Source organism: Aspergillus japonicus (genome assembly GCF_003184785.1).
Source record: "Aspergillus japonicus CBS 114.51 unplaced genomic scaffold BO86scaffold_3, whole genome shotgun sequence".
NCBI classification, from domain to species: domain Eukaryota; kingdom Fungi; phylum Ascomycota; class Eurotiomycetes; order Eurotiales; family Aspergillaceae; genus Aspergillus; species Aspergillus japonicus.
In genome coordinates, this window is record NW_020291640.1 from 895,729 (window position 1) to 916,347 (window position 20,619).

General features: G+C 46.9%; 6 protein-coding genes across 6 annotated transcripts; 1 reads left to right on the forward strand and 5 right to left on the reverse strand.

Annotated features, from left to right (window-relative positions):
• Window positions 1-141: 141 nt before the first annotated feature.
• On the reverse strand, window positions 142-2,264 carry BO86DRAFT_406286 (fungal specific transcription factor domain-containing protein). The gene is made up of 2 exons (XM_025674163.1): window positions 1,712-2,264; window positions 142-1,656 (listed from the first exon to the last, which is right to left on the reverse strand). The coding sequence occupies exons 1-2, from the start codon at window positions 2,087-2,089 to the stop codon at window positions 148-150; spliced, it is 1,887 nt and encodes a 628-aa protein (XP_025532510.1). The 5' UTR covers window positions 2,090-2,264; the 3' UTR covers window positions 142-147.
• A 702-nt stretch (window positions 2,265-2,966) lies between these two features.
• BO86DRAFT_385443 (uncharacterized protein) lies at window positions 2,967-5,754 on the reverse strand. The gene is made up of 5 exons (XM_025671105.1): window positions 5,582-5,754; window positions 5,284-5,520; window positions 5,027-5,210; window positions 3,886-4,938; window positions 2,967-3,808 (listed from the first exon to the last, which is right to left on the reverse strand). Exons 1-5 carry the CDS (start codon window positions 5,663-5,665, stop codon window positions 3,207-3,209), a joined length of 2,160 nt encoding a protein of 719 aa, XP_025532511.1. The 5' UTR covers window positions 5,666-5,754; the 3' UTR covers window positions 2,967-3,206.
• A 960-nt stretch (window positions 5,755-6,714) lies between these two features.
• On the reverse strand, window positions 6,715-11,329 carry BO86DRAFT_415361 (NACHT and WD40 domain protein; the record flags this gene model as incomplete). Its single annotated transcript, XM_025674901.1, has 7 exons — window positions 6,715-7,314; window positions 8,077-8,363; window positions 8,460-8,810; window positions 8,931-10,778; window positions 10,812-10,827; window positions 10,892-11,193; window positions 11,251-11,329. The coding sequence occupies 7 exons, from the start codon at window positions 11,327-11,329 to the stop codon at window positions 6,715-6,717; spliced, it is 3,483 nt and encodes a 1,160-aa protein (XP_025532512.1).
• Window positions 11,330-14,622: 3,293 nt separating this feature from the next.
• BO86DRAFT_375370 (uncharacterized protein) lies at window positions 14,623-16,006 on the reverse strand (the record flags this gene model as incomplete). The annotated part of the gene is made up of 4 exons (XM_025670479.1): window positions 14,623-15,172; window positions 15,538-15,560; window positions 15,722-15,759; window positions 15,958-16,006. The coding sequence occupies 4 exons, from the start codon at window positions 16,004-16,006 to the stop codon at window positions 14,623-14,625; spliced, it is 660 nt and encodes a 219-aa protein (XP_025532513.1).
• A 334-nt stretch (window positions 16,007-16,340) lies between these two features.
• On the forward strand, window positions 16,341-16,966 carry BO86DRAFT_353143 (profilin; the record flags this gene model as incomplete). Its single annotated transcript, XM_025669514.1, has 4 exons — window positions 16,341-16,405; window positions 16,465-16,568; window positions 16,640-16,774; window positions 16,832-16,966. The coding sequence occupies exons 1-4, from the start codon at window positions 16,393-16,395 to the stop codon at window positions 16,964-16,966; spliced, it is 387 nt and encodes a 128-aa protein (XP_025532514.1). The 5' UTR covers window positions 16,341-16,392.
• A 2,276-nt stretch (window positions 16,967-19,242) lies between these two features.
• BO86DRAFT_375372 (uncharacterized protein) lies at window positions 19,243-20,173 on the reverse strand (the record flags this gene model as incomplete). The annotated part of the gene is made up of 2 exons (XM_025670480.1): window positions 19,243-19,730; window positions 19,879-20,173. 2 exons carry the CDS (start codon window positions 20,171-20,173, stop codon window positions 19,243-19,245), a joined length of 783 nt encoding a protein of 260 aa, XP_025532515.1.
• Between the last annotated feature and the right edge of the window lie 446 nt (window positions 20,174-20,619).

Here is a 20,619-nt window from a genome sequence, read left to right on the forward strand (position 1 = left end):
CCCGATTTAGGCAGCTTTGAGGCACAGAGGAAATGAAACTAGTGAAAGGGTATTTATGAACTCGTCGAGTTCCCGCAGCTGGATCGCAAGACCACTCTTGTGATATTTTCAGAAAGATAGTCTATAGAAGGTTAAGGTATACAATATTCAGACACCGCCCAGAAGCGTTGAAAACTGGTTCGGAACTGGAAGATCGTAGTTCGCGAATGGACCCTCGTAGCTCCAGAAGATGTCATCTAGCGGATCCGGGAAGCCGAAAAATGGGTTGTCCTGAAGCGAGGAGTCCTGGGAGGCATGGCCGGGGCCACGGGACCTGGGCATGATGGACAGGACCCCGAAATACGGCATATCGACCCTGTGAACTGTATCGCCTGCTGCCTCGTGACAGACTGTAACCAAGGCGTTCAAGGCTGTGAGGCAACGACCGCATAAAGAATCCATACTGCCTGCTGCGCAGACCTCTAGCGCCTTCATCGTTCTCTTGATCAGAGTTTCATCGGATTGTCTGGTTTCCGATGAAACACTCAGTGGGCTGGTGGTGCCCCGAGTGTCGTCCAGAAGAGCTAGGAGTAGTGTCAATGCCGCAATGAACGCCGAGAATCCGGTGAGTTTGATGCTGTTATCTGTGCCTGCTCTCTGAGGGTCATCGTCACAGAGCAAGAGGAATGCCTCCAAGTAGCAGCGGCAGCTGCTCGCACATATTTCCCGCCCATACCGGCGCTTAGGTAAATCTAAGCGCTGAAGAAAGAGCGGCAGGTGCAGGTACGCTTTAAGCTGATAAACCTGCGTGAGTCTGTAAATGCGAGCGTACTTCTCTCGCCTATCTTCCAGAATGGATATCTGAGTTAGATCAAGGTAGTGCGGCGGGAGATGGGCGGCCACAGCATCAATCTGTTCGTCGATTGCAGAAATCATGGATAGAGGAGGTGGACTAGTGGCTTGTACACAATCAATGACTCGACTGGTCAAAATGGCAAGATGACGATAGTGAAACGTGATGAAGGATCCCGGGTTCGACGGAGGAATGTAGAGATCACAAAGATCGTTTGGCACAGAGTAAGGAAGACCGATCATCAGACTGAGCCATCGGTCGGCGTGGAAGAGTTGCCAGAAGATCCCATCAAGCCTTTTTGATTTTCTGTGGGCCCGATGAATACCCCGCAGCTGGAGGAGGGTATTTGCTCGTCGATAAATCGACCAGGCACGATGGTGCTGCATTGCGCTGAAGTGGCAGAGCCCTAACCCAATCAGGCATTTGAGCCCATGCTCGCAACCAGCAAGGTCATCGTCATAAAGAATCCATCGTTCGACGGCCGACAGATATGTCCCGAAGGCGCCAGTTCCTAGGGCCAAGCACACGAGGAGGCTGCCCAGTAGGCAGGGATCCTCAGACCGAAGAGCACGAATGGCGAAATCTTCGAGAGTCTTGTCTGTTTCCTCACCCCACGAGAGACCGAACGCATCACGCCAGGATTCCCACCATTGGCCTTGCTTGACTAAGATATCTTGGAGGTTGAGAATAGTCGGCAATGCAGCATACAGACCCCGCAAGGCCTCGGTATGTTTGGAGGAGATCTCGGGGCTAGCATTGGTGCGCTCTTTGTGAGACGGGTGGTGTTCATCCCCTGGATCGTCGGTTATGAGAAAGTCATCACCCTATCTCTTGGTAAGAGATTGCACAGCAGGCCTTCGTCCGTTGACATTCACCCACCATTTCATTTTCGATGAGTTTCATAATCGGAGCACATTCCGCGTCCCTAAGGAATCTACCCCCCTCAGGTGCAGTAGAGGTGGCTATAGCTTGTGCCTGCTGTCTTCTTGCCAAGGGGATAATCGGTGCGGGCAACAGCGCTTCCAACCGTCTCTGCAGGGAACGATAAGCCATCACAAGTGGGGATTCGTGCTCATGGTATCCATCTGTCGTGGGTTGACTCTGGCCCGGTGCCAGGGCTTGCGGAATACACACAGAATTGCGCCTCAAGCAATGTATACAACAATCAGGCTTGTCGGACTGGAAGACGCACCGAACCTTTCGTTTCCTGCCTGGTTGGTTGCATAAGCTGTGATTCAGGAGCCATAGGCAGTGCATACTGACAGGCGATGCAGCTGCGGGTACCCCTTCTCATGCGCGTTTTGATCACGCGAGACCCTTGGCGAGTACTATAATGCTCTGATATTGGGGGCATGATTACCGGCAGGGTCCCCGAAGTTCGACCCCACTGGGCAAGGTTCGGTAGTTTCTATGCTAGGGAGGTATGGGTTGGTCGAGTCGGACATTGATGTGAGCCGGTAAAATTTCGGCAGGATTTTTCTCGGTGGGGTTGATTTCTGATGACGTCATTCGATGAGTAACCCAAAACCAGGTAAACAACGCTCACTCCACTTGCAGTGCTTATGTATACAAGTTGGTTTGGCAATTTTGATTATGATCCTCTTTCTTGCTGAACTTATTATCATGACAAGTCAAAACGGTTCATAGGTAAGTACGCCACTGGCTATTTACACTCTGCTTTTGTCACATCATGCCAGACAGTTGAAACAGGAACATCAACATGTATTGTTACTAAAGGGCTGGCAATATTCTTGTGATCATCTAGTGAGGCATGATAACAGAGAGTTCCCATACAGGTTACTGAGCGCAGCATCCTGCAGCCGGTACAAACCAGGACATCGAGTGAAGAGCTCTGCGCGTCGGTGACAGCGCCCCCACACCTCGTGCTGGGAATCGTGAGGAGTTAGGGCTTTACCCTGGGTTACCTTAGTACGCAAGTCAGGAGGCTACCTCAGTAGTATACATGCTTTGCTCGTGGATATCTGAAGCTATGACATTACCACAAGGTGAGACGCCTGGTAGAAGGGAATCCCGAGAAGAAGGCCGAATTCTTTACAACTTATCGACGAGTGGTTTAGTCAACTACAGCCATAATCTTGACCTAGGAAAAATATAAGTTGAAGAAGTTAAGACAGGAAAAAGCTGCTTATACAATAGACGCTTCGAGTTCTGCCGCTGGCACTTCCTCTGTACCGAAAACCAATGCTTACTCACACTCACCACCAAGCTCCAATTCACCCCAATCCGCGTCCGACGCTTAAGCACCGTTCTCGCCTCGCTCCTGTCCACCGTTATGATCAGAATTCTGGAAGTATGTCGTCAAGAAACCAGAAGAAGATACTCCATTACATATGACATATGCACCCAGCCCTTCCTAAGCAGGAGTCTCATACGCGGGCGGAGCATGCCGCTCCCACTCCTCAAACTCCGACAGGGTCACCTCGTACCCAAGGTGCCGCTTCAACAGCTCATGCGTCACATACCGCTCCGGGGTGTTACCCTGCGCGTCGACGAACGCGACATGTGGATTGACCTCGCTGATCCGCTGGAGCTCGTTGGCATGGCGATGGTGGTGCGGACACCCGTCGGCCCCAATCAGGAAGATCGTCACGTGGACCCACGACAGGCTGAGCAGCTCCAGCTCGAACTCATCCATGTCCGTCGCCTCGCCGTCGAGCAGGAGCAGGAGCCGGAGGATCGGCATCTGGGGCCCCGCTTGCCATCCGTATACCTCGTGGTAGGTCGCAAAGGCTGCATGTCGTTGGAAATGGAGGTCCTTGACCTGCTGCCAGCCAGCCATGACACGCGTGCCGCCCCCCACGGTGATCTGGCTCCACACGGAGGCGAAGTTCCGGTGGTTGATGTAGCCCATGGAGGCGGCTTTGTTGGCGAAGGTCACCAGCTGGTAGCCCTCGCGGTTCTGGTCATGGGTGGCGAGCGCGTCCGTGAAGCGGCGGATGACTGCTTTGGCGACATCTGAGTAGAGAGCGGATCAGGATCGGAGAAACAACTTTATTTTCCTGCAGACATTGAAGGCTTTGGGGGTTTAATACCTTTGTTTCTGGGCTGCATTGTTCGCTCATAGCGGGTGACCATATATTTCTCATAGGACGGTCGCACGGGGTCAAAGTCCATCGACCCCGACACATCCAGAAGGATCATTGTATTGTCCGTAGGCAACTCAGGCGCATCTACCGCCCGCAACGGGGATGGCATCACCTGGCGCGAGTAGCCCACGGCTGAGGGATTTTGCGTCTGACAGATATCGTCTAGCGCCTCGTAGACGGGCGGCAGGTCTACAGCAGTTGCCATGCGCGTTCGCGCCATCTCGAGCGCAGAGATCACGTCCGGTTTGAGCCACTGTCTCGGTTCAGTGCCGTTAGTGAACTCGATCCGATGATTCAAGACCCAGTACAACCGCTCCTCGGCCGTATTCTCGTACCCGCGCCAGGTGGGCGTGATGCCACGCCAGCCTTCGGCCGCCTCGATCCGGAATTTGAGCGGGTTGGAGTTCTGCCTTGCCCACGCGACTGGGATCGGCTCGAAGTAGCCGGCGCGCAGGAGATGGAGGTATTGCATCGGGCGGTGCACACGGAGGCTCGCAATGTGCTGCGTCAACCCTAGGCGGTCCTGGTATTCGGTGACGATGCGGCGGGATTCGGGGTCGGCCCACCGCCCCGCCTCTTCCGCCAGGATTGCGTCGCGCAGCTCGCGATAGTCTGCTTTCCGCTTCGCTTGCCTGGCAGCCTCGCGCTCCTCAGACGACCGGAGGGACAATGACCTGCGCATCTGGGTCAAGATAGACGGCTTGAGTGAGTCGGATCGATGGTGCGCCGTGTCCGAGCCCTCGCCGTCGTTAGCGGCCACCGGCTCATCCTCCACCTCCCAAATATTCTCTGTCGGCTCGTATTGATTCGCAATTCTCTGCGCAGTGGCATTGAGGCTGGAATTTAGACGGATAGTCTCGACCAGCCACCGGGCGTGGTATCGGGCTTCCGGCTTTTGGCGTATGCGACCTACGGGACCATACGGAGTAATGATTCTGGCGTAGGGATTGTTGTTCCATATCTGCTGGGAGTAGTAGCAGTCGTGATAGTACTTCTCGCCTTTCCCCTCTGGTATGTCAGTGATCTGCCCGTCTCGACAATGGCCCCACATAGTAAAAACAAAGATTGCGGTGGGCTGGATCCTCACCGGGATACATCACGGCTTCGGACCACATTTTCAGCACTGCCACGCGGTTCTGCTTGCGGATTTTGTACTGGTGGATGTCGCAGGCGCAGGTCAGCATGTGCTTTGCCTCATGCTCCGGCTCAATCTCATCGTTGAAGATCTGATGGTCCCACTGAATTTGTTGCAATCGGCTTTGCATCTCTTGCTATGGATACAGAGAGACTTCTGAGTTAGGTGAGAACAATAAAAAAGGGGGCCGGGAACGAGGCTCTGCACACCTCATCGCGCGCGCGGAGCTTCGCCGCCTCAATAATCGAATTGGTATGCGTGGTTCTGGATTCGTTGCCTCCCATCGCGACGGCCGATTGATAGGAAGGCAGAGGATCAGCATGATCGGGCTGGGTATTTTGATCCTGGCGCACGGAATTCGAAGTGTCGCCCGGTGCGGCACCGTTGGCGTGTGTGAGAGAACCATCGTAGAAGTGGGTGATGGCCTCTTCGAGGGTCGTCGCTCCCTAAGATAGATAAATATGCTGAAATAAACAAGGCAAGTGATCGAGAAAGGAAAAAGCTTGCCTGTAAGTACAACAAAGCGTGTCCTTCGTTGGCATGTGGCACGATCGTGAGGAACTTGGCGATATCTTCCCGCGTGGGAACCATCGTGGGCAAACAGGTGGGTGACAACTTGTTTGAAGGTCGGCGAAAGTGGAGTAAGCCAGCCACCCATCGTTTTAAACCCTCCCCTTGACAATGATCACAAGGCAAGCTAGTGCGAAGGATGCCATTTTGACTATTGAAAAGCTTAGCTCGAGCACTGTGGCTTAGGCCGTTAATATGTAGAGTGGGGCACGCGCATCCCACTAGCCGGTGGCAGTGCCAGTCATCAGTCTCACGTGTTGAGTTATTAGTCACTGTGTACTGTAACGTAATTGTCAGCCGAACGAGCCAGGCAAGCGAGCGAGCCACCTGTAAATTCTATACATACTAACTAATTTACAGGGTTGATATCTTAACTACTTTTTATTGAATCTGTACAGTGCCTTGTACAACCGCCCTGCCTACCAGAACACACCAACTTTATTCACCAACCCTTGATGAGTGGTACTAAGTCTAAACAAGACTAGCGTAGAAAGTAGACCGATTGGCAAGCAATGACCTGTTTTGTAATTCTCTTACAGCGACGGCTTCACTTTGCACTGTGTGTGGTTTCATTCTTTACTCTGTTCAAACTTAGTCTCGGCCGAGAAAGGTGTCGTACCTTCGGACCCTGACATTAGTTGTAATAGTCCCATCCTCAATAATTTAGTGAAGGACAGAGAATTTGCTATAAACACTAGATCAGATTTTCAAGACTGGACATAAACACTGAGATAACTCACGCTGATTTACAAGTTTGACTTTTAAGTAATATACATTCATTTAGTCACCAATCAGACAAATAACCTTTGTTTGCGACAAGAAGTCATCATAAAACTGATAACCATAACAGCACTTCCATCGGAGTCTGATAATGTGGGATGGTAATTTAGTAGGCACGAAAAATCACATGAAGAAGTAAATATTGTTGACTGCATATTGTAAGTTGAGAGTCGATACCTGTCGTGCTTTTATTTTGCAAAATCCTCAGCTCCAGACCTGGTATTTAGAGTTGAGCTTCAGCTTCTTTTCGGTATAGTGAGTGATGCTGCTGTGTCATGTCGGGAAAGTGATTAGCCTGGTTCATTCGCTGTACAGAAACCTATAATCAAGACCAGCCCATCCTCATATCCTAGAGCAAGTGTAGTGTCCTTGACAGCATGGCGTACAAAATCACGGTATTCAGCAGGAAGCCACAGCAGATTCTCGCCCTCGACGGCTATCCAATTATCTGATGAAGATATTGGAGAATTCAAATCCGAACGTCTCAGTGCTGAACAGGCTGAGTTGAGATGGTCCTTCGATACTTCTTTGTAGATGCCCCTTTCTTTCATCCAGATTTTGATAGTGTGATCATAAGAGGCCGATGTTAGGAAAGACCCGTCAGAAGAGAAGGCCACTGAATGGACAAATTTCGAGTGACCTTCTAAAGTTTGCTTCCATATACCTTTTTCAGTATCCCAGAGCTTAACAGTCCCATTATCAAAACCTGATGCTAGTACAGACTCATTAGGAGAAAAGGCTACCGAATAAACCCAACCTGAATGCCCCTCTAGAACTTGCGGATTGTTACCATCTCTTATATTCCAAAGTCTGATAGCTCCATCACTTGAGCCTGATGCCAGTGTAAGTCCATTAGGAGAAAAAGCCACTAAGTAAACACAAGCTGAATTCTTCAGAACTCGCTGATATTTACCAGTTCTTGTATTCCAGAGTCTGATGGTTCCATCACTAGAGCCTGATGCCAGTATAAGCTCATCTCTATTTGGAGAGAAAGCCACTGAGCAGATAGAACCTAAATGGTCATTTAATACCTGTTGGCATATGCCTGTTGTGCTGTTCCATATCCGAACAGTCTGATCAAAAGAGCCTGTTGCCAGTGTGAGCCCATCAGGAGAGAAGGCAACTGAGTTAATCGACTCTGAATGATCTGTTAAAATACGCTGGTGCTCGCTTGTTTTAGTATCCCACAGAATTATAGTCTTATCATCAGAACCTGAGGCTAGTATAGGCTCTTTGGAGGAGATGGCCATTGCATATATGCATCCTGAATGGCTTCTCAATACCTTTTTTTCCTCTTTTATTGTGAAATCCCAGAGCTTGATGGTTCCATTACTGGAGCTCGACGCCAGTATGGACATAACAGGGGAAAAGGCCATTGAGTGGACTGTTCCTGACCGAGTCTGTATTGTCTGCTGGTGCTTCTGTGTTGTAGTATCCCAGATTTCGATAGTCCCTTCATAAGAGCCTAACGCCAGTATATGCTTCGTGGGAGAGAAACCCACCAGATGAAAATCACCTGTATCGCTCTCTGGGATTTGTCTTCCCTTCTTATAGGTCTGAGTATCGGGCTGGGCATCCCAGAGCCTGGTAGTACCATTACCAGAGCAGGATGCTAGTATAGGCTCATTAGAAGAAAAGGCCACTGAATAAACCGAAGCTGAATTCTCCAGAACTTGCTGACATTCACCAGTTCTGATATTCCAAAGTCTGATAGTTTTATCTTCAGAACCAGATGCCAATGTAAGTCCATCAGGAGAAAAGGCTACTGAAAATATTGTACCTGAATGCCTCTTAAATTCCCTTAGAGGTTCTTTCTTTTCTAGGTTCCAAAGTCTGATAGTCTTATCTCTTGAGCCTGATGCTAATATAGGCTTATTAGGAGAAAAGGCTACTGAACAGACCCAACCTGAATGGCCTTCTAATACCTGTTGACACACGCCTAAAGCAATGTCCCAGAGCTTTATAGTTTTGTCATCAGAGCCTGACGCCAATATAAGCCCTTTTGGAGAAAAGGCTAATGTTTTGACGACTGAACCTAAATGAGCTCCAAATGTTTTTTGGTTGACGCCCGTCTTAGTATCCCAAATTTTGATAATCCCAGCAAATGCTCCCGATGCTAGAGAAAGCCCATCGGAAGAAAAAGCCACTGAGCGAATGCTTTCTGAATTGCTCTCAAATGTCTGCAGACATGGGCTCCATGAGTCTTCTATCACTGGGAATGTTTTTATCCGTTTCATTTCACCGATGAAACTTTTTTTTATGATACTTTTCATTGGTGCAAATACCAGCCCAGAACAATAGATTTGAAGTGGAGCAGTTCCAGCTATCGAGGAATTTTGAAGAGTAAATCTTCTTGCATCGTCGAGAAATTCAGAAAGCTCACTATCTTTCAACTTCTTTGATATATATTAGTTATTTTTCAGTATTTCAGAAGTCTGAAGGAACTAACCAATGATCTTTCATCTTTCATTCAGTGTATCGATCAACCGTGCTGCATCAGATATACTTCCAATAATAGCCAATGCCTCCAACCAGTGGAGAAAATGCTTTTTCAGGAATGATAGAATTTCAGAATCAGAAATCCTATCTTGGCTACGCGCAAGATGGTAAACCCAGTATTGGCAGGCATATTGCACGTCAGCTGTAAGATGCTGAGTAATAACAACCGGGTCAATCTCCTTGCGCTTTGTTCCGTAACTTGCTAGGTTACAGATGTTATGTTTGAGATGTTCAGACATAAGTTGTCGGCAATGTTTTGCTATTCTTCCATGCATCATTTCCTCCTCAATTTTGAGATCGCTTTGTGCTGTAAGGAGGTAATCTCGGAATGATATATGCAGAGTGCGAATAGGTGAATGAATATCTTCTGTTGAATTCGCCGGCACGCTGAGCACCGAATGAAATCCAGCCAGGCGAGTATGAACAACCACACTTTGCTTATTTATAAGGCTGGCAAGAGCATTGACTGAAAGCGGTATGGCAAGAAGAATAATAACCCCAATAATATCCTTAAATTCGTCCAACAATTTCGTGGCATCCTCATCATCTGCGGCAGAAACAAGTTGATGCAAAATAGGGCCGTAGGTGCTTTCCATTCGGCTTCCTGATATTGCCAATGTATTTTGGAGAATTGCTTCAAGGCGCTTTTCCGGGGTCCAGCGTTTGTCCCCCACGAAGCGGCAGATGGTGGCTGCGAAAATAAACAGAGGATGAGCCATATCTACCAGTTCTTGTATTTTATTTTCGCCAGGCCAAGACTCATGGATTGAGTATTCGTCCCGTATCTCCGCAAACTTATGGTTCAGAAACAGGCCAATATCGTTTTTTATTTCTGAATCAGGACGTTTATCAAGAACCAGGCCTTTATAGCCGCCATTATCTTTAAAGCCGGTTCGAATTAGAGGTTCAGGTCTGCTGGTCAAAATCACTCGCAGAGGTACCGATCTTATTTCCTCCAACTTGGACAAAAGTTTAAGTATAATCTTTATATCATTTTCCAGATAACATTCGTCCAAGGCGTCGATAACAATAACAACTATTGTAGAATAGTTGAGATGCAGCTTCTCAAGAGGCCGATAGAGAAGCTTATCAAACTGTTCACTCTGAAACTTGTATAGGATATTTGGATCGTTCTTGAGAGTCTCCATAATATCGGGTATTAACTGCCGATGTCGAGACACTAACTGTTTTGTAATAGTTGATATGAAGTATCTCGCAGTATCACGGTCGGATTCACCTCTCTTGAAGAAAAAGGTAGCACCAAGAGAACCCTTTTCTTCAAATGATCGAGCGACTGTTCGGGCAATAGTAGACTTCCCAGTCCCTGCCTTTCCTTGCAACCAGAATATGCATCGACTTTCCGCTGAATCAGCCCACTTGTGAATCTCAGACAGAACCTCAGTCCTGGTTCCAGGAAGACAAAAGTCTTCATGTTCGTTGAGATAAGAATTATAAATCGCTCCTTCTGCAACACGTAGATTCATAAGGTTAAATTGGTGGAGAAGTTGCTTCATAGATTCGGTAAGGCTATCGATGCGAGACAAGATATCCTCAGCCTCCTTTGCGCGGTTGAGGTGTTGGCCTACTGCAAGCCTCCTGAGTAGATAATCCCTTTCTTGGTTGACCGTGTTCTCTAGCACTGTGAGCGGCTGATCAGTAATTGCTTTGATGCAGCTCCGGATCCACCTTCCAGCTCCACCTCTCTGATTGTTTCGTATTTCTGCTGCGTAGTGTAACATGGCCTTATAAAGTTTGATAAGTGGCTGTGTCGGATCATCTCCGGTATTAGATTTGTTCTCAGAACAGAAGTTTTTTTCGATATAGGCACATTCTGCGAGGACGTCTGCTAGTATTTCTGAAGACTTAAACAAAGCGATCCGTGGATCACTATGGTTTTTAGCCATCTATGTTTTAAACCATTCAGTTAGTTCAGCAGATCCAGTGTAAATCAAAGTCATTGTTACGTACTGTCAACCCAAATGATACAATTGCCCAAGCACTAGCTGCATGTTGTGTAGGGTCAAAAGCTACAACAGTATCAATAATGTCCTTGACACTTAATGTAGCATTGATTATCTTTGCTGAATACTCCCGGAACTTGTAAGCTGCCCCCTCTCGATATTCCTGATATTGTGCTTCTGTTATCCGCACGATCTCATCAAGTACAATTTCTGTTCGGTGAATATACCCCGACAAGATTTGCTGATCCTTGTCATCTAGCTGGCTATAAGCGGTTTGCCATAAGCTTTGAGACCGGTCTTTCAGTTGAGCTGCTTGGGTTGTAGCATGGCCACCATAGACTGGCGGTGGCTCATCAGTTGTAGTACCTTCATGGGTCTCAACTTGGTTAGACAGGGACCTTTGGGGTCGCTCGCCTTCTCGCGGTGAAGAGGTAGTTGGAGGCATCTTGAGCTATTCTAATGTGTTCTGAAAAATACTAGCCTTTGAGCGAGGAATTATTTCACGCAAGGACACTGCTTATAATTGAAGACTGTCAACAACCGCTAAGTGAAAATTTGGTAATGAACAACAACAGGATAAGACAGGTGACATCCTCTAGGTCAAGCATGTTTGTCCTTCGTATTTGAATGATATCATCTTGAATACTAAAATTGGAGAGCTATTCAACAAGGAAAACAAACACAAAGGAAGATGAGAGACCAAGAGGCAAAACATAGTTATGGACTCAAGTCTAGATCTAGTTTCGTATTAACTGGGATATCCTTATGATGATATCTGACAAAAGTGATTCTTCTGGTCGACTATCCTACCATTTACTTAGGTTAATTAACTTGGACAAATTAGTATGAAAGGTAGCTCCCCCCTATTGACAAAGAAATGCCAAGGTTTGACACGAGTTTAAAGAATTTGTTTTACCTATATATTTTTGATGAACCTCTGGTTCTCGTATTTATTCTTTGCATTCAGGAGTGTCTAGATCTTAGATAATACCTTATAATGATATTCTATTGTACCTCAATCGTAACTTGACCATAACCTAGCAGTTCTGTTGAGGTATCAATATTTTTAACCTTTCAGGTATACACGTCAACCGCGGTTACTCGAGCAACATTCTGAATAGGTTTGCTGCTCTTTAAACTCCTACAGTATCATGGTTAAACATTCATGAGCCTGGAGCGGGAAGGTCTATGCTCAATATTCTAAATAATAGTACGTTCTCAGTAATACGATCAAAGGCACAGACACTATTCATACAAAGACAGTACGTGATTCAGAGGAACTAGTGGCTTCCTTGCACCTTCTGAAGTTACTTGTACCCATTTCTCCCCGGTCAGCCCTAAATTAAGGCTAAATTCTAGACTTTCTGGCTGGCAAGTGACTATCGAGCTCTCATCATGTAATGAAAGTCTTATAGTTAGTAGTAAATAACCAATTCGGAGGAGTTCTAGGTTTAGTGACAGTGTGTATTATGTAGAACGAACAGTAAAGTTTGGTCCTCGTATTAATTCTTTGGTTCGGCAATGTCTAAGGCCTTCAGTTGTGTAAATGCAGAATTACTCTTGTTAAATAATATCAACAATAACTAGTGAAGGCTTCCAGTTCGAGGATTTAAGCTACTTATTATGTCATATGTACGGTTAAGATAATTATTCTGCAGAAAAATATCCCTTAGGGGAATTCTTACTCTACTAGACTTTTATTATATAGTTCTAATCTTCTTAGTATAACTATTATTCATTGACTTGGGATATGTCTACGCTGTATGGATAGTCTTGAGATACAGGAGCACCATGAAGTATTATAATCTTCAGGGTAGTTTGAGGTTTCTAGTGTAATGGCATCAGATAGATCACCAGCTGACCTATTCGGTTATTACTAGAAGGTACTGATTAACAAACGAGTAACATTATTGCCGCAAACGGATGTTTGCCACCGTAATCTGTACCTTGGGACAAAACCTGGGTGTCCAAACATCGAATTTGAAATGGAGAGATGCAGGGTGGTTACAGATTGACAATTAGCCAGAGACATGGCACGTGCTTTAATGGTTCGTCCCAAATTCCCAGAATATGTATTGTTGTAGCATGCATGTATTGTAAATTTTCAGTGTAAATCTAACTCGAAAGTACACGAGTTCTGCGTTATGCCAAGAGAGCCTTGACATAATGTTAACTGTATTTGGACCAGCGCCATTGGCGTACGGCTTGGGAACAGTCTCAAAAGAGTGCAAGGTAGGCATGGCAGTGGTGCAATGCACTGTATTATATTTCGTATAGTATATAAAGGCCCGTTAGAGAGTATACTACTTCATAATATATAAATTAGAACTTATTATATCTAGAGAATATTTTATATAAATACAGTAATATCTCTATTATTTGAAGCTTTAGATTATTTTTAGCTTAAGAGAAATCTTTTCTTTGTTTTTAAATAGCTTATACTAAGTTTTAAATCTTGTAGTTATAAAGATTACTGAGATACTAAGATCTCAAGATTGGTTCTTTTGTATAGAATACAGCTGGCTCGCTCGCTTGCCTGGCTCGTTCGGCTGACGATTACGTTACCTAGTGATTAGTTACAGTACTAGCTTAGTCAGTCACTCGATATCTGCTTGCGACAGTATGAACAGGTAATTTGAGACATGGATGTCATAACACCTGCGAGAGAGGTGGTATGGTGTGTGTATTCTGCTATGTGAGGCTGTCTGCGGAGAAGTAGGCGGTGAGCGGCAGCCTGGCTCAGGCCTCAGGACCGCCGTCAGGACTGAATGATTGGCTTGATAAGAGTTCTCTCAGCCACCTTTGTCCAAGAAGATTGCGACAGTCAGGGCAGAGACACTAATTGGTTTACCATCATTACGGATTTTCAAAGGTTCAGGTTCGCTGCAAACCATGCACCACTCGTCGTTTCTTCGGGAAAGACTTAGCCCGGCCCGCGGCCTAGTAGGGCTTCAGTAGTCTTTGATACACTCATTGGCATCATATATACTAGTAAGGCCAAATGAACAAGAAACTCAAGAAAGGCTTTCAATTCGGGTTTTTTTTGGTGTTGTAAATTGAAGCCCCTTACCCCTGCCTGAAAACTTATAATAACTACTATATACTTCGTTCCGCACGAAAATTGAGGTTCGAACATAAGACAGCTCTGCAAGCATCAACCTTGGATGCAGACATCCCTGAGCGTACCTCACAAGTATGACTTTCAGTATCTTATTCTGGACCGCCAGGGCTCTGTCAATGCTTTTTTCTAGTTTCTCCTTGGCTCTTTACTGCTTTGGTTGTTAGGTTGATAAGATCTCTATCATTTTGCTTTCTAGTGTAGTTAAACGGATTCCACAGAACTTGCCTCCCTCCGATCTTGGACGCCTGTTGATTAATCTCTTGGACATATCACCCGACTTGTCACAAGCTGGTTGAGACCACTACGGCTTACCAGCAACAGTATTAACAAATAACCATCTCTCACTCCCCAGAAGGAGCTTCATCGCTTCTTACTTTTGACAATCTCTTCTTACAGTACTGAAGGCTGATGCAGAACATTGACAAGGAATTTGGCAGGTTAATGGAATTGACATCTTGCAATGTGCTGGGTCACCAAAGGAGTGCGATCAAGTTTGTTTTATGTGTTGCACCTCTCATTGCCCGCTCTCGATTCTCTATTTACTGAATTACCTACCGAAAACTCTTTGGCAGGGTCAGCCACATCCACCAGAATTTGCGCCAACTCGAACCTCTCTCTCAAGACTTCTTCAAAAGGCCCCTCACTAAGCTCGTTGTTGTTGTTGATAGAATCATACGCGTACAGGGCTGCTCTCTGCTCTGAAACTTGAACACATCGCTCGCACGCAAAGCACGTCTTGCTAGCCCCAAGACTAACTTCTTGATGCCCTGGCCTCCCCGAACATCTCCGCGGCTCGATGCCTGACTGTCGTCGTCTCGTGTAGGACTTTGCTGGTTATCTTGGCAAGCGACACCACTGGCCATGTCATCATTAACTTCCCCTTGAATCTTGGCCGCTTTCCCTGCAATACTAATGGCTAGTTCTGGACTCACAGCAGCGACACTGCGCCTAGCATAGCCCTGAACGATCTCAGCAGGGTCGCTTATTGTACCTGTAGCTATCTCCGTGATCTTCTCCTTGCTACTCCTCGCGTCTCTCGAGACTGTCCCAACAATTATGACCGCCTCCATAGCGAATTGAACTGCCTCCCTGGCGGTCTGGATAGCAAGCTCGATAGCGTCAATCGAACCATCCTTGAAGCGGTCGGCAGAAGCTTCGATACCTCCGCTGTATGGCTAGGTCTCTTTGAAGCGTCTTCCGTTTCCCCCCAGAGTGCGAGCGGCGTGGTGAATAGCATGAATACTGTTTACTAGAAATGTAGGTATTACTGGACCTGTGCACCGCGATCTCCCCTGCATGTTTAGTAATGGCCGTCACAGCTTCAAAGGAACCGTAAACGTGTTCGACAGTACTCCGAGGAGTCTTTCAAGATCTGAACAAGGTTGTGGGCGAAACAACTAGTAACCTGAACCCCAGCTAGTGAGGCCTCTATGGTAAGGGGAAGGGGGCTAGAGATGTTGTTGGTGGAGTGAAGGAGATCTATCCACCAAAGGATCTATTCGAGGGATCTAACCATTGTGGTGCACTCTTACAACCTAATGGTGTAGACCTTTTCCTATTCACTCGAGTGTTAAGATGAAAAAATATGAGTACAAGCTCGTACTGAGTAGCCGCTTTTCTGAAGGTAGACACTACGTATTTGCACTTAATGTGGGGCCGCTCTACATCCGAACTTCTGGAAACTCTGCCGTCGGTTACAGGGCCGTATCAACCCACTGTCTGGTCGTCGCCGGCAGACTCGAGTGTCGTTAATACTATGTACAATCAGCAGTATCAAAGAGTCCTAGTGTCCGACTGTCAAGATTCGAATTTCCTCGGGTGGCAGTATAGCGTTTTAGCTCGGTTGATGCATCCGACCGGAATGGGTCGGCGACTGTCGGTGGGGTAAGGCAGGATTGAGCGAGATCGGAGATCTTCTCCCTTGAACTAGACAGGTCACAGGCTTTTTTTACGTGGATTTGGGATGTATGGGCCAGGGCCAAGTACAGTATCGATCTGCATGTTGTGGGGCCTGGTACCGCTCCGATGGTACCCACGTCAGCCTGCGGACTCCGGAGGTACTGTACTGTGGATGTGGATTTTCAGCTGCGGCTAGAGCAGGGTTTCTTCTTAGCCGAGCTATCTTGCTCTGAATATAGGATAGGTGGTTGAATGCCAATCACTAGTTAATAATTTGAAACAAATGTTTATCGAGCAGATCTCCGAGGAGCTGAAGGTGTTCGTTCCAATCGAGTTCAAATTTCGTACGTTTACCCCACCTTGACAGTGTATATAAGTAGTGGCTATAAAGGAGTCTCGTCCCCCCGCCGCTCCCCCATCAGAATCCCCCGACCATCTACGTTCTATTATCCTTGCCCCGGCACCCTACACTGATACATACCATCACGATGAGCTTTCAAGGTAATGGGTTATGAGATAATGTCTATATGATACGACTTCTAATCCCTTGACTTTCTCAGGCTATGTCGATTCGAGTCTTGTCGGGACCGGCAAGATCGACAAAGCCGCTATATTTTCAGGTCAAGGCGACAGTTGTTGGGCCAGCAGCACTCCCGGCTTCAGTGTAAGGCACTTGTCACTACCACCCTAGGAGGATGGTTTTGATGGTCAATATATGCTAATGCAAAAATATAGGTTACACCCACAGAGCTGCAGGCTATAATCCAAGGGCTTAGCGATACCAGTTCTCTGTATTCTCAAGGAATCTATCTTGAAAGCCAGAAGTATGCGGTGACTGCTGCAAGTGGAAAAAGCATCTATTGCAACAAGGTAGGGTTTTGAGACTTTCTCTTACCGGAACATTTTACTAACAGTTTATCGGTCTAGGACAACGAGGGCGTGTATGTGTACAAGACGAATCAAACTCTGATCTTGGCGCATAGTCCTGAGGGGGTGAAACACGAGGATGCTGTGCAGGCTGTTGAAGCGTTGGGGGTTTATTTGACTGGGGTGGGATACTGACCCGATTTGACTATCTGATCGATAATAATGTCACGATTCGGACAGAGTCGGCTTCCCAACTGCCTAGATCATTCCGACCCCTGAAATCTTTAGTTCCTCGCGCATAATAATTGCTACCTCATTATACTAGTATAATATAAGTCAAGTTGGAGAAACTGTGTTAATAGGCTCACTTGATATTGCGTAGCTATAGATCAATAATAGTTGATGTTGCCCATCACCTCTCCAAGTTACTGCAATTCAATATTGACAATGTAACACAGGTCTCTACTAGGAATATGTCAGATTCCCTGTACAGTATACCTTCCGCCTGACCCTTTGCTGTACTCAATGTACAAGCTACGTGAGACCTGGCCCGAGGATGTGGCTGTGTGGTGTGAGATCGCCGTGGGATTATACAGTATCGGAAGGTGCGGTTCTCAATCGCGTGCATCTATCATTTATGTGGGGCGATCAGCTTTTGAAAAGTTTACGCAAAGGACCCAAACCCTCAATGCTTCTCCCGATCACGGTGGGCTACTCGTGTATGTGATAACTCCGAATTCTGCCCGTACTGCACCTTACCAACGACTCATTTGAGCTTTAAATCACTTGGTGGTTATATTGTGCGATATAGGGTGGTGTAGCTCCGACTAGGTCAGAGCCTATCTATGTGACTTTTGACCTACGTGCACTAAATCGTGACCCAGCCGGAGCTGTACCCCCATAACTTCATTTCTGGTTTCAGGTTCGGCATGGGGCAAGATCAGGCCAATACCGCTGGCCACCCTTTCTACCTCGGAAGCTGTCAGCCAGGAAAAGTGTTGAAGACATTCATGCGCCCCTCCCCCCCTCTGCCTAACAATCTAGACCACACTGCGAGGCCGACCAAGGCTTGTATAACCCTCTTGAAGGCCGACATTGTCTTGTCCCAGGCACGCATTATACGGCGGAACAAGCCTATAATGTGTCAGGACGGATCAAAATAAAAGACTCTGAGATATACTTTATGGTTCAACCTAGGACGAATCTGCTACCTTATCGACGTACTGATATGGAACATTGCTGTATGTCTAGGAATTGGAAAAACCATATCTGCATATATTTTTCCGCTTAACGCTTCTAGAAGGGCAGAGCTTCACCTCGGACTATATCCTAAAAGGGTAAGAGGGTTGACTGGTGTAGTGTTTGGAATACGAGCGATCGGCGCGAACGATGCTATTTTAGGATGGATCCATCTTTCTAACATGTTGGTCTTTGGAGTTAAGCCATCTATACATCTTCACAACAGCAAGTCGTATATTTAGGTACTGCAGAAAAATGAATAGTTATTAAGGGTCGACTTGATTTAAAGTGAAAGTCTACGCAAAATTCCTTATTTTTCGTTTATACAAGGGTTTGCTTTTTGACCTTCAAATATCTGTCTCTTCATGCATGTTTGTCTTACCACATGGGTCGAAGGTCCGGTGATTTGAACAGATCGATGATAGTTAGATACAGGTATATGTGTACAGTACCTAGGTAAGGTCTAGTTTCTTAAGGTAGTGTTGCTTAGGTTTGCATAATCCAACTCCCGTCTTGTTGGTAGGAGAAGATGATTACATGTATCGTACATCAAAGATGCCTCAAAATGTGATTGAAAGCCATGTAGAGAAAGAGAAATAATTGAGGATTTTGGTAGAAGTTTTAAACAAATACACCGAACCGATTGTAGAACGAGGGCCTGTTTAAGCACCTGTTTCGATAGTTGTTTAGACGCCTGTTTATATAGCTGCTTAAGCACCTTCTTAGCACATGCTTAAGCATTTGCTTTACTACTATTGCTCTATAAAGTTATCGACCACTGCCCCGTTCTGAGTGAGTACAGCGACTGTGCAGCATAGCCGGCGATAAATGAGTTTGCCTGGCGCTTTAAGGAGGCCGACTTCTTCCCGGATGGCACCGGTCGGTTCCCCGAGGTTCATTTCGAGGCCTGGAATAAACTCCTTCGCGACTTTCCGGGGGTTCCGGCGGAATCCACGTTTGATTGCGACAACCGGGACAACATTCTGGAAGAATGGATCAGTACAAAATACGACCCAGACTGCAGATGGCGGTCTAACCCGTGGTCACGACATTACCGGTCCCCGTGATAGTCGTCTATGTCTGGAATTTGCCCTAGCTAGACGTTTAGTTTCCTTTACAAAGTAAGCAACAGCGCTGTCAGTTTCGTTCAGCTTGCTTAAATCAGATTATTCTACTACATAAATCAAATGTCCAACATCATTGCAGAAGTCAAGATTTCACACGTATCTTTCTCACAAGAAACAAAACAAAGAAAGGGGGAGGGGCAAGACCGAAAAGGCGACATAGGCGCGGAGCGAGGAGCTCAGAGCGATCAGAATACCACTAGGACCTAGCCCTAGCGGTGAAGAATCCAACAACACGGCCACCCAGTCCTTGACCAGACGTTTCATGACTTCGAGTTTAGATCGGCCTTGGCCTCTTTCTTCCGGAGTCTGCCCTTCTTCCTCTTCTATATGGCTGCTCTCTTCGCCTTCGTGCCCCATCTCCGCCGAGGCAATCTGACCACTTCCTGTTATCTGCTCCCCGCCGTCGCCTTCGTTCTCCGTCTCCGCCGAGGCGATCTGATCACCTACTGCTATGTCCGCTGCAGGACCCCGCATGGGTCGTTCTACCAGGGTAACGATTTCTTCGGTTGACAACGCATAGTAGTTGGCGTAAGGCGGATAGTTGATATCGAGATGACCGATTCTCTCCGAATTACTCGGAGGACCTGGCACGTCTGGTTGGGCTTACGGCAGAATCACGATATGATGTGGTCGGTCGCAAATTTTATAACATAGTGATAAACCGTATCCCGCGCGATATCGTTCACCAGGAAACTCGTGTAAGCCTCTGATTATCGACAGCGCAAGGTCATAGCGATCTACTGCCAAAAACATCAAACTCCTCCTTAGTAATCCTTTGTGTGATGAGAGCCAAGGAAGCTGAGGTCTGGGGGACGCAGACGACCAACTGGAAGTTTGATTTGATCATTCGCTGACTTGAAGTCATCCTTGGAATACATAGCCAGATCCCCGATGATTGAAAGCAGTGCTTCATTGAGCCCGTCTGCTCCGTTGAGGTTGGCGGAGATTTCTCCAAGCTCTCGAATATGCTATGCGCATCTGGCAATCGCAATCTGAGCCAGCGGAGCTCGGTTTCCTCTGCACGAGAGATGGTCATTTTGTCCAAGGATGTGATGAAGACTTGTAGTGACGATCGATAGAGGAGAGTGGACTAGTTAGAACCCAAGTAAAATTGAGGAGGGAGAGAAAAAGCGACGGATTGAGCCCTTTTAACTGCCAGAGAGGGCTGCTCTCCTCCCAAGATAACAGCTCCCGGCGTGGAGAGGAAAAGAGATAGAAACCTCTGACCTTTTTAGCCTGTTCAGCCTTCGGGCATCATGCGTTTGAGGAGTAGGGGCTTCATTGTGCCTTCACCGTCTCTCTCATGGTAGCTATCCGAGACAATCCAGGATCCCACTGTGCGCAGTTTGTCTAGCTCGCAAACAACACTCGCAAGCCTTTTGTCTTCTTCATAGTGAGAAAGTGGCTCTCTGAGGTAATGGACTGATGACTGTAGCGTGGACTCATCTGAGTAGCCAGGTCTTACTCTGTGTACGACCTGAT